The 12,248-nt window shown below is 40.6% G+C and overlaps 1 protein-coding gene across 1 annotated transcript; it reads right to left on the bottom strand.

The window, feature by feature from the left end:
* Window positions 1-4,770: 4,770 nt before the first annotated feature.
* Window positions 4,771-11,974, bottom strand: LOC115406738 (uncharacterized). The gene is made up of 6 exons (XM_030116949.1): window positions 11,917-11,974; window positions 9,572-9,698; window positions 9,185-9,304; window positions 8,755-8,874; window positions 8,343-8,414; window positions 4,771-6,862 (listed from the first exon to the last, which is right to left on the bottom strand). Exons 3-6 carry the CDS (start codon window positions 9,292-9,294, stop codon window positions 5,410-5,412), a joined length of 1,755 nt encoding a protein of 584 aa, XP_029972809.1. The 5' UTR covers window positions 9,295-9,304; window positions 9,572-9,698; window positions 11,917-11,974; the 3' UTR covers window positions 4,771-5,409.
* Window positions 11,975-12,248: the final 274 nt, after the last annotated feature.

The raw sequence follows: 12,248 nt of genomic DNA, 5'->3' as shown, positions 1-12,248 counted from the left end.
ACACTTTAACAGCAAACTAGTTTTACGAGCACAGTCACAAAGCCAGTGAACAACTAGCACACCAACTGCGTCAGCGAGCATCTTTTGAATATATTTTGGAGATGCAGACAAACTCTAGCAAAACCACAGCTTCACATATAATAATTTCAAAATTCCAAATGTTTATAGTTCCCTGTATTCGTGTGACCACACTTCATAGTTTTTTTTCCAACAATTTAAAAATCTCCTCTATTGAAGGCTCAATGGCTAAAATGCTGGAAAAACAAACAAGAACTAACAAGAGAATGGTCTATATATTTAGAAAATAATGACTTGCCAGATACTTCAGCATGTGTTCTTTGGGAGGCAGGGAAAGCGGTGATGAGGGGAAAAATAATTTCCTTCTCCTCACACAAGAAAAAGAAAGAAGCTTCAAGAACTTTAGAATTGGAATTAAGAATTAAATCGCTGGAGGAGGCTTATCATGTCTCCCCACAAGAGAACATACTGAAGGATATAAGGAAAGCTAAACTTGAACTGAATGAAATTCTAGATAAAAAACTCAATTCCTGATTCAACGACTCCGTTTAGAGAACTTTGAGCATAGTAATAAATCTGGAAGATTCCTGGCAAATCAGTTAAAAACAAACAAGGAGAAAAACACGATTTCAGCTGTTAAAGACTCAGAAGGAAACATCAGCCATGACCCAGACAAGATCAATAATATCTTTAGAGATTTCTATCAAGGATTATACCGATCACAAATAGACACAACAGATGAGGAAATTAATACTTTTTTTTTAATGATATTAACCTTCCAAAATTGAAAGATGAAAATAGAATAGTGTTGGATTCTCCTCTTTCAGTGGATGAACTCCATAAATCTCTGCAGGATATGCCCAACAATAAAGCTCCAGGTCCAGATGGCTATCCAGCAGAATTCTATAAAGAATTCTGGACCATGTTGGCTCCCACTTTTCATAAAATGGTAATGGAAATAAAAAATAAATGAACAGTACCCTCAAATATGAACTTAGCCAAAATAACTTTAATACTTAAACCAGGGAAAGACCCCACACTTCCGTCCAGTTATCGTCCTATTTCATTAATAAATGTAGATCTCAAAATAATCAGCAAAGCCCTATCCAGAAGAATAGAAAAGATAACCCCGCTCATAATACATCCTGACCAAACAGGGTTCATTAAAGGTAGACATTCATCCACTAACATGCGCAGATTAATTAATATAATAGATTACTCTACAATACACAATCTGGAATCCATAATTATCTCTTTAGATGCTGAAAAAGCTTTTGATCAAGTAAATTGGAAATTTCTATTTGGAATATTAACCAAATTTGGGTTTGGAACGTCTTTCATAGATTGGATTAAAATCTTATATAACAACCCAGCTGCATGTGTGAAGACTAACGAGCAGACTTCTCCAAGCTTCTGTTTGCAGCGAGGAACCAGACAGGGCTGTCCACTCTCTCCCTCACTGTTTGCCATCTTTATCGAACCTCTGGCAGCTGCTGTAAGACAAAATAAAGACATCAGAGGGATCTTGGCTAACAATAAGATAGAACATAAAATAAGTCTTTATGCAGATGATGTATTGCTTTTCCTGCAGAACTCTCCATCTTCTATCTCCCGGACAATCACACTTATTGACAAATTTTCACTAATATCTGACTATTCTATCAACTGGTCTAAGACTACAGCCATGCCTATAAACTGTGATTTACAAAGTATACCCAATGCTACAATCCAGTCTGGAAACATTAGATATTTAGGCATAAACATTTCTCCAAGGATATCAGAACTTTTAAAACTAAATTACGTTCCGTTACTGAAATCAACAGAGGATGACCTCTTACGGTGGAGACGCTTACCTATATCTCTTATGGGGAGGGTTGCCACCATTAAAATGATGACTTTACCTAAGGTTAACTATTTATTTTCAATGATACCAACCAAACCATCGTCTGGCTGGTTCAAATCACTGGACTCATACATATCTAAATTTCTCTGGAAAAATAAACCATCACGTATCAGTTTAAAGACGTTACAACAGACTAAAGACAGAGGTGGACTAGACTTGCCTAACTTCAGTAATTACTTCATAGCCAGCAAGCTGCAATATATCTCCAAATGGCTTAAACCGAACAATTTAGATGAGCCAATGCCCGGATGTAGAGCAAGCATTATGTGAGGATCTAGTCATCTCTGACCTGCCATTCATCAGTCCCACCATCAAATCCCATCGGTGTTTTAAAAGTGTCAACATCAGTTCTTCTTTAATGGCTTGGTGGGACTTTCTAAAGCTAACCAAATCTTCTCTGATCCCGTGTAAACTCACACCCATCTGGAACAACCCGGACATCCTGCAAAACAAAAAGATGATCAACTTCACTCAGTGGAGAAATAAAGGAATTAGCCAGCTTGAACATATCATTGAAAATGGCAACTTTCGATCATTCAATACTCTCATCTCACAATATGAAATCAGCAGCACAGCATTTTTAGAATATCATCAACTTAAATCTATCATAGGTAAAAAGTATACCTTTAATCAATTGCAGGGACAGCTACCTCTCGGGGTCGAAGAATTCTTAAACCTCAGTTCCCCAAAGTTGCTATCAAAGATATATAAAATATTATCAAAGGTAGAAGATGAAATCTTCCTTCCGACCTTAAAATGGGAGGCTGACTTATCTAACAACTTTGACCAAAATGCGTGGTCACAAATATGTTTAAATACTTTCAAAATGACAAAGAATTCAAATATACAACTAATACAATTCAAAATTCTGCATAGAATTCATTACACAGGATGAAGGATGTTCCAGATGGGTCTATCACAATCTGATATCTGTTCACATTGCAATGATAACATGACTGACAGCTACCTCCATGCCTTGTGGTCCTGCACACCAGTGCAGAGGTTCTGGCTTCAGGTGTGTGAAGACCTGTCAACATGGTTCACATGCAATATCCCTGCAACTCCCACACTGTGCCTTTTAGGTGATCTGGGTGAAATTAACATGTCGATAAACTCTGTCTACATGGTTCTCACCATCTTGTGCATCGCAAAGAAAACTATCCTTGTAAATTGGAAATCCAGAAATAATCTGAGTAACAGGCAGTTTAAGAATCTTCTATTAGATCATATCAGCTTGGAGACGATGTCTGTCTGTTCAGAGGACCAATCAGCTGAATCTGGTTCCCTCTGGTCCCCTGTGATCAGCTCCATCACTTAATGTAAGGGGAAGATGAGGGCCTCTCCTCTTTGAGGGTCGGTGGTTGGTGGGGGGGGCCTGATGGCTGCAGGTGGTTGGCACTGTCTTGGGGTCGGGATCTGGGCTGCTTCGCTGGGGGCTGTCTTCGTGTTTGGTTTGGATTGGGGGTGGGGGGGCCGCCGGTTGTTGGGGCTGTCTGGCGGCGGGTGGGGCGGGGGCCCCGGGGGGCCGGGGTCGGCGGGTGCCGGTTCATGTCCGGGCGGCCGGGGTGTCCTGGGGCGGGTGTGGCTGGGGGCCCTGGGCCCTGGTGCCTGGGGGCTCTCTCCTTCCGTGAGGGTGAGGGGCTCGACCTGGCTGGGGGGGCCGGTCGGCTCGGGCATGCTACCGCGGCCTGGGTCGGTGCACGCCCTGGTGTCTGGTTGCTGCCCCGGAATTCAGGGCATCGGGGTGGGTGGTTGTGGTGGTGGGGGACAGGGGGATGGGGTGGATGGGTGGGGGGTGGCGGGGGAGGTGGGTGGGGGTGGGGGACGGGGCGGGGTGGATGAGGGGGTAGATAGGGGGGTGGTGGGCTGTGGGGGTTAGGGGTTGAGGAAGGTGCGTGTACGTGTATGTGTATATGTGTGTGGGTGTGTATGTGTGAGTATGTATATATGTTTTTGTATGTGTGGGTATTTATGTAGGTGTATGTGAGTGTGTGGGTGTGTATCTGGATATGTATGTGTATGTGTGTGACTATGTATGTGTAAGTGTGTATGTGTGTGTGGGTATGTATCTGTGAGCGGGGTATGTATGTGTGTGAGGGTGTGTATCTGTAAGTATGTATGTATGTCTGTACATGTGGGTGTATACGTATGTGTGGGCGATTGGAGCTATGTATGAGAGAGTGCGGTGTCCTGTGGGGGGGGGGGGGGGGGGGGGGGGGGGGGGGGGGGGGGGGGGGGGGCCTGGGGGGGCCTGGGGGCGGTGGGCCCTGGGTCTGGGTCCTTCTGCTGCCCCCTGTCTGTCCTCACCTTCACTCCTCCTGATGCATGATGGGTGTGTGCTTCTTGGGTCGGTGGCTCTCTGGCCATGGTCGCTGTCCGCCCTGGTCCTAGGGGGGGGGGTGGCGCTCCTGGCCCTGTCCTTCATCGGGGGGCTCCTGGGTGACGGGGGTGCTGCGGCATCCCCGGACCCCCCTCTCCCCCCGCTCTCACGCACACACACGTAGGGCTTTGGGAGGCGGGCTTATCAAGTTGGGTGTGGTGGAGGGGGCCATCTAAGTGGCCCCCTCCACCACACCACAAACTCAGTCTCCTCCTGCTGCTAATATTAAAATCTGTTCGGATAGTAAAAGGCTACAATCATACAATATTGCACGCCCCAGCTGCCGAACAGGACAAGGGGAAAAAAAAAAAAAAAAAAAATAAAATAAAATGCTGGAAAAAAACATATTACTGTGACAGAGCTCAATACAGAACCATCATCCATGCAAAGCGAAAAATGTCTGATATTTTTTAGTGGTCCTCACAGTGCTCATCTCACGTATAGCAGCAACAACAAAACACTGTTTAGATCGAGTCACACACATTTATTCCATATACCAGAATAAACAAATGACTTTAAGTGACTGAACAGAGGGAGGAGATCCCAGCCAAAAGTATCAAAAGAGGGGAAGAGAGTGAGCCAGCCACGCAATGGGCCGTCGAACCCAGCTCCCCACAAACGTAAATTCAATTGAAAAACAAAGCCCGAAAACAAGACTACTGGAGATCTCCAAGCCATACAGATAATATTTCTATAATATATCATGTATCTTATTATACATGATACATATATCATATATCTTATTATATATTATGCATATATCATATATTTAATTAAACATTATACATTACATTATATATTGTATGGTAAATGGATTTCACTTAGCACGTTTTCTCCTGCCTGAGCAGAGCCCAAAGCGCTTTACAATGTTAATCACATTCACCCATTCACACACACATTCACACACCAATGGAGGCGGCTGCCATGCAAGGTGCTCAGTCCTTCCACTGGGAGCAATTTGGGGTTCAGTGCCTTGCCCAAGGACACTTCGACATGTGGACAGGGTCACATGTTAACAAGCGAGCCATATAGTCGCCCCATAATGAACATAATATAATATTGCTGATTTTATACGTGAGGGGATGAGGCGCTGCTCTGCTGTGGGCAGTCAAGCCCCCGGTCGTGGATCTTGACACCCTGGCCGCTGGCCTCCAGCTGGACTCGTGTGATGCCATGAGGGGGGGATGGCCTGCTGGGGTGAGGGGGCGCTGGTTCCCAGGCGACACAGATGTTTTCCCCTCAAATCCAGCTGATTTTTTAATGCTCGATATAAATCCTCTGCTATGTTTTGCTTCACAAGAGACTCAAACTTAAGTTTGACAGTTTCTTTCCAGCTTCCTAAAATCTCTTCAGAGAGTGTCTCATCACTTGCTGAAGAAGCAATAACTTTCTCTCCATGATCCAGATGTTGTTTTCTGGTCAGAGATGGGGTCTTAAGAGTATTAAAATCAATTCTGATTTCTTCATATTTCAGTCTAGCTTTGGAAAGCTGACTGACATCTACTGGGAGACCAAGTTTATCACATTCTATAAAACTTCTATAAAATGGACTTTCTTCTTTAGAGAATTTGCTGTACTTTAAATTGCCCTTCGAGACAGGAAGTTCAGCTATCATGTTGGTCTGGTGAAGTTTTAGAGGATAGTTATTCCCCTGAAACAGATTTTGAAAGAACTGAACGACTGCCCGTTCTAAATCCGCTGCCAGTGTTTCTTGTAGATGTGTAAGAAAATCTTTTTCAATCATGGACTCTGCAATATCTGTACAGACTTTGTGGTCCATGTTTAACTGTAAGTTGACAGTTATATCATTTACTTTTGCGTTGATCAGCTCAGTGTATTCTCTTTTCTTGCAAGGTGAATTATTCAGTTCTTCCAACAGTTTCTTTTTAGGAGAGATAAGCTCCTTCTTTTTACTTTCTCTGTCTTTATTATTAACCTTTTCAAGGGCATCATAGAGCGGCTTAAAGTAGTTTTCCTGTTTGAAGCATTGCAGGCTCATTTCCATCTTGAAGGGTCTTGCCTCAATTCTGTCATAATAGTCAGGAGACCAACTTCTTAAATCGGTACATAAAGATTCCCTGAAAACATCTATAGTTTTGAGATAAGATTTTCTCCAGTACGATGAAAAATACACATCTGTAAGAATTCCAAACTCCTGCCACTTATAGGATTCTAATATAATTTTAGGCAAACATCTGCTCAAACATGGACTATTCACTGTATAAATCCCAATAGACTTCGCATGGGTTCTGTTCTTCTCCAGAAAAATATTAATATGTCTAATTAAAATTTCCTCAGAGTGTTCTTTCTCATCAGGGAAAGTTATAGGAAAAATCTTAGGTGGACCATTATTCATCTCGATAAAAGCAAATGCAAATTGACTATAGGTTTTGGGAGAAAAGCTGGATTTCTGTACTGAATGATTTGCCAAATAAAAAAGATTTTTTTTGTAACCATCTGTCTTCCCACAGAAATGTGTAAAAACATATGAAATCTTTTCTTTATCCCGTTTCTTTCTTTTGTTTTCTTTGTCAGGACGATTCTGGAGCTGGTCATTTACTCTGTGGAAAAGACACAGAAAACACAGTTCATCAGTTATTGATTCATGAATAAGGAAAAATGGTTTTTAACCATATTATGAGCTCATACGCTATCCAGAGCGAACAACAATGGCATGACAATCATACTTCGGAAAAAAATCCTTCTTTATCCAGTAAAGAATTTAATTAAAACTTGGGCTGTCAAAAATAACGCGTTAATTGCGTTAATTAATTTATGTAATCAATCTCCTTAAAATTTTTTAACGCAGTTTAACGCATGCGCATCATGACAATCTTCACCTCTACCAGTGGGTGGCGGTAGTGCACCCGCATGGAGTACAAGCTGCCTGCAAGCTGCCAGCAACGGAAGAAGAAGAAGCAGCCTCACCTCAGCCTCGCTGATCGAGAAGCTTTTTCGGCACTACAGACTGTTTATCTGCTCCTATATTACGGATTATTTAGAGAAAATTAAGCACATACACTGACAGTACATTATCATTAAGTATTAAAGTTTATTTAGCCTTTTTTTCTGTTTCTGAATCGCGTGGGTGGCGCCCGAGCAATTAGTTAGTTTCACTTCTGTCTGCAAACCTTCTCCCTCCAGACAGAGTCTGTTCTCTCTTTCCACGAGTTTTTCACTCTTTCCGTGTCTTTAGTGGAGCCATCAGGCTGGAGCTCCGTCTACTTTCACTTTTGCCGTCATGTTTTGTCTGCTGCGCGGACGTCCGCGGATCGGTCCGCGGATCGGTGCGCGGACCCTAGCGGACAGGTATTCATGACGTTTTTTACGTCACGCGGACCAACGCGCACCCACGCGGACATGTGAAGCATGGACGGGCAGCAGACAGGAGGCAAAGGAGGCCTGGTCGATTCATTTATCAAAACAGAAGAAGAAAGCAATATGGAGGGAGATAAGCTGGCTGGCCCCGTGGATTCCACTTGTTTGATTAAAAAATATTGAAGCAGTTTTCTGTTTTCCACACAAAAAGGAACACTGGCTAAGAATGCCCTGTTTAATTGTGCAAGAATAAAGAGTGGTATCTCTTAGTTTTACTTTTCTTGTGGTACTACATTTGTTACAGACCTGAAAATGTAACTCCTGCCAAAAGCCAACTTTAGAGGGACTGCAGAGGGAGCGCTGCACACACACACATTATGGTGTGCATGTTTTAGTTTTTTGAATAATTATTTTATTAGGAGCCTTAAATATAAAACACATCACGTGTAAAATATATATAATCATGTTCTGTCGTTTTTTTGTTAATGCAATACAGGAAAAAGGGTATATTTCAGACGTAGTTGGAAATTGCGATTATTTGTGATTAATTATGATTAATTAATTTGTAAGCTGTGATTAATCTGATTAAAAATTTTAATCATTTGACAGCCCTAATTAAAACATGAAAGTAGTACAAACTCAAGGCACAAGGCACACTATCAGATCGCAACGATCCTGAACAGGAATCGAATGAATAGGCAAGTATGCATAGTTGATACTCACTGTTCGTCCTTTACAGGACTGCTGGGGATCGGACAGAGCTTGTTGATCAAGTTGAAAAGTAATTGTTGAAACCTGCATGGGAATAGAAAAGACTGTTTATGTATACTGCAGGTCATTCACATCACTGCCTGAGTAAGTTGAACAGACGCTTGTACATATTTTAAATTCACTATTTCATCATGTGCTTGTTTATAATGCCATTTTAACATGGATTACAGTTACTGAGTAGCAGCAATTAACAACAACTGTAAAAGTAATCACAGTATGTTATTGCTACGTTAATCACAGGAAGTTACTGTGATTGATTTTACAGTTATAAACTTTTTAATTGTTACCAGTTAATAATTTTTTTGCAAGTTTCTCACAGTAAACTGACTTCAGAATAAAAGATGGATTTCATTTCTCACTTTACCTTTGGAGGTTTTCAGTCGGTAACTTTAAGCGCCATCTTTTGGGTGGGACGACTGGCGACTCAGGGGAGCCAGACGACGTTTCCTCGTCACTTTCAGATGCTGCTTCCTTCCACTTTTCCCTGCACATCAAGGGGAGTTTATGTTCATATTCAATACAGGGATATTAAAGATCATTTACCTTCCTGCATGAGCACCTTTGTTTTTACAGCAACATGTCCACTTTTTAAAATTCATCATCAATTCATCATGTGTCTGCTCATCGTGTGATTTTAAAGTGGATTACAATAATAACTGTCAAAGTAATCACAGGAAGTTACTGTGATTTGTTTTACAGTCATTAAGTTGTTAATTGTTGTCAGTCAATAGCATAGTTTTACTGTTAGTTGAACTGACGTCCCAATGAAAAATGGATGTCATTTCTCACTTTACCTTTTGCATTTGTCAGGTGGTGATTTGGAGCGCGGCCTTTTAGGGGGGACGGCTGGCGTCTCAGTGCAGCCGGTGACAGTCATCTCTTCACTTTCAGATGATGTTTCCATCTGCTTTTCCCTGCACATCAAGAGGAGTTCATATTAAAATTTAATAAAGTGAAGCAAAGTGCAGTTTTGTTTTTATCTTGCTTTCTGTGTAACTTTGTTATTTGTCTGAACAGCAGTTGGTACTTTTCATTTTATCATGTTGTTTTAACAAGTTAATAACTGAAAGTAATCACGAGAAGATCCTGCAGAATGAATCGCCTTACTGGGATTGATTTGACAGTAATGAACTTGTTAGCTGTTGCCAGTTAAGAACAACATTGAATTATAAATTTCTTACTGGTGACCCAGTGCAATTTGTCAGGTTCTGGGTGGGTTGAACAGCAACTTGGAGAAGCTGCCGGAAGATTTCATATCTTCTGTAGTCCAGGTTTCTCAGTCCGTCCAGAGAAGATATTGCTTTAATTCTGTTGAAGTTGAAAGAAACCACAGAAACCAAGAAAGCACTTTAAAAGTTGCTCATGCTTATGATGGAGGTTTCTTCATTACCTGAAGAAACCTTACTAGACCTGCTCTCTGAGTGGTGACTGACAGAAACTAAAGTTCACACTGATTCAAGGTCATCCTGCCACATAAAAAATACAATTGCAGTTGCTGTATTTTCAACAGAACGAATGATTAAGTATGTTTTGGGGTTTTCTGCTTTCTATACTGTGTTTAACAGAAGCCTAATATGTAAGGGTAACCTTAAGAACATGCTATGAAGCTATTTTCTGTCAAGAGGATTCATCATCTCTACACATCTTGGTGTTTGACATGACAGAGTAGCCCTGAGAGGCAGAACATGTGGAGCATCAATACAGCCATACCGGCTTCAATAAAATCTGTGGAAGCAGTACAGACCTGATAGCATATTAACTTTTGATTTTGATGGTAAAAAATATAGAAACATAAAATTAAAAAATTCCAATGTGAATATCCATTTCCTAAAATGAGAATCAATGCAGCATTGGGTCTGAGGTGTTTTTACCTTGTTGAAGAATCAAAACGCCCAGGGCTGAAGAACACAGCAACCCAAAGCATTTATACCCGACTGGCAGGTAACGTCGGCAACACGTTTATTACATCTATGATTCCATAACGTCATTTGGAAAGTGCAAAGTTCCAGATTATGTGGCATGTTGTGGCGAGGCAAGAGAAGTTTATCTTTATTACATCATTCAGAGACGAAGCAGTTGACAGAGCTTTACAAATAAAGGGTTGGTGCTCTGTCCTGATATTGCCCTGCTCAACACGCGGTGAAGCTAAACCACAGCCAAACTATTGAATATCTGAATATTTTTTAACAAGGTAAAGATATAAAATGAAGAGGTTTATTATTTGTATTCATGAGAAAAAGATTAGTGAACATAAAAACTGAGTTTTCTACTGTTACTCTTATCAAAGCTCATAATCTAGGAATGATGTATTCTCCCTCTCTTGTATGCATGTGGAAATTCAAAGTACCATAAACCGGAGTAAAAGTTATTCAGCAGTTTTCTAAGTATTTGCATGTCTGTAATAACTATCAAATGCTTAAATGACACCACTAAACACATTTTAGGATTCATTTATTTCACATACTACATGATAAAATTTGTGTATCTTTAGAGTTTTACCCATGAAATGATAGTTTACCCTCGTTATTGATAATGAAATGTAGAAATTACATAAATCAACTTAATATATATATTATGTTTTCTTACAATGTCATGTGTATTCCTGAATTTCAACATTTGTTGCAACTGTTTAACGTGTGTTCATACAGTTTAACATTTGTTCTTACAGTTTCATTTCTGTTGAAACAGTTTGACTTTTGTTCTGGTTTCGTTTCTGTTCCTGCAGCTTAACTTTTGTTCTTACACTTTCGTTTCTGTTAGTCCAGCTTCTTTTCACCTTTAAGTTTCAATTCTGCCTTACTGATTTGGATGTTGACAGTGTAACCATGTGATAGTTCAGATATTTCACTATTTATGTTACACCCCTGTGAGGGGGAAAATAAAGTAAACACACAGACACGCTGTTTCCTCAGTCACATCCAGTGTAATAATGTACTCCTCAACATTTAACATTGCCAGAAAAATAACATTGTACTATTAACAGAAAGTATCATTTATAAAAACATGAAACACATTTTCCTATCAATCATATATTATTCAAATACTTAACATTACACTGTCAACTGTCGTTGTGTCCTTGGGCAAGACACTTCACCCGCCTTGCCTAAGTATGAAAGTTGTGAGAGTGAATGGTTGGTGGTGGTCGAAGGGGCCGATGGCGCAGATTGGCAGCCTCGCTTCCGTGAGTCTGCCCCAGGGCAGCTGTGGCTACAGCTTACCACCAACCAGTATGGAGAGAATGAATAATGCAATGTAAAGTGTCTTTGAGTGTCCAGAAAAGCGCTATATCAAACCAATGCATTATTATTATTATTATCAGTAAAACTACAAATATGGCTCAGAAATAACGCTGTTTATGCCACCATGCAGTCAAAGGAAACCACAATGAGTGTCACATTCACTTTCATTTAACTCTTTCTTCACTCCTAAAGTCACTACAGACATCAGTGTTTTACTCCACACGTCTCTCTTAAAGAACAGAAAACACAAACTATCGAACAAATGCATCATCATTATAATTTCTCACCTTTGAAGGGGATAATAAAGTGAACACACAGACACGCTGTTTCCTCAGTCACATCCAGTGTATAAATAGATGAACGGAAGCAGCGCATTTCCCTCCACAGGGCTCAGGCATGAGTAATCAAAACCCGATCATAAACAATTCTAAAAGAAATAAACTTGTAGGAACAAAAAAACTGCAGAAAACATGATCAAATAAGAACCAAAAACATATTTCAAAATAAAATCAGAAATCAGTCATGTTCAAAACACAGATTAATCCTCTTTGGGTCAACACTGGATGTCTGCCTGGGAGACCAGAGCAATAGATATCAACATATCACTATGAATTTCACC

This window comes from Salarias fasciatus, chromosome 2 (genome assembly GCF_902148845.1).
Source record: "Salarias fasciatus chromosome 2, fSalaFa1.1, whole genome shotgun sequence".
In the NCBI taxonomy this organism is placed as follows: domain Eukaryota; kingdom Metazoa; phylum Chordata; class Actinopteri; order Blenniiformes; family Blenniidae; genus Salarias; species Salarias fasciatus.
This window is presented reverse-complemented; position numbering and strand designations above follow the sequence as displayed.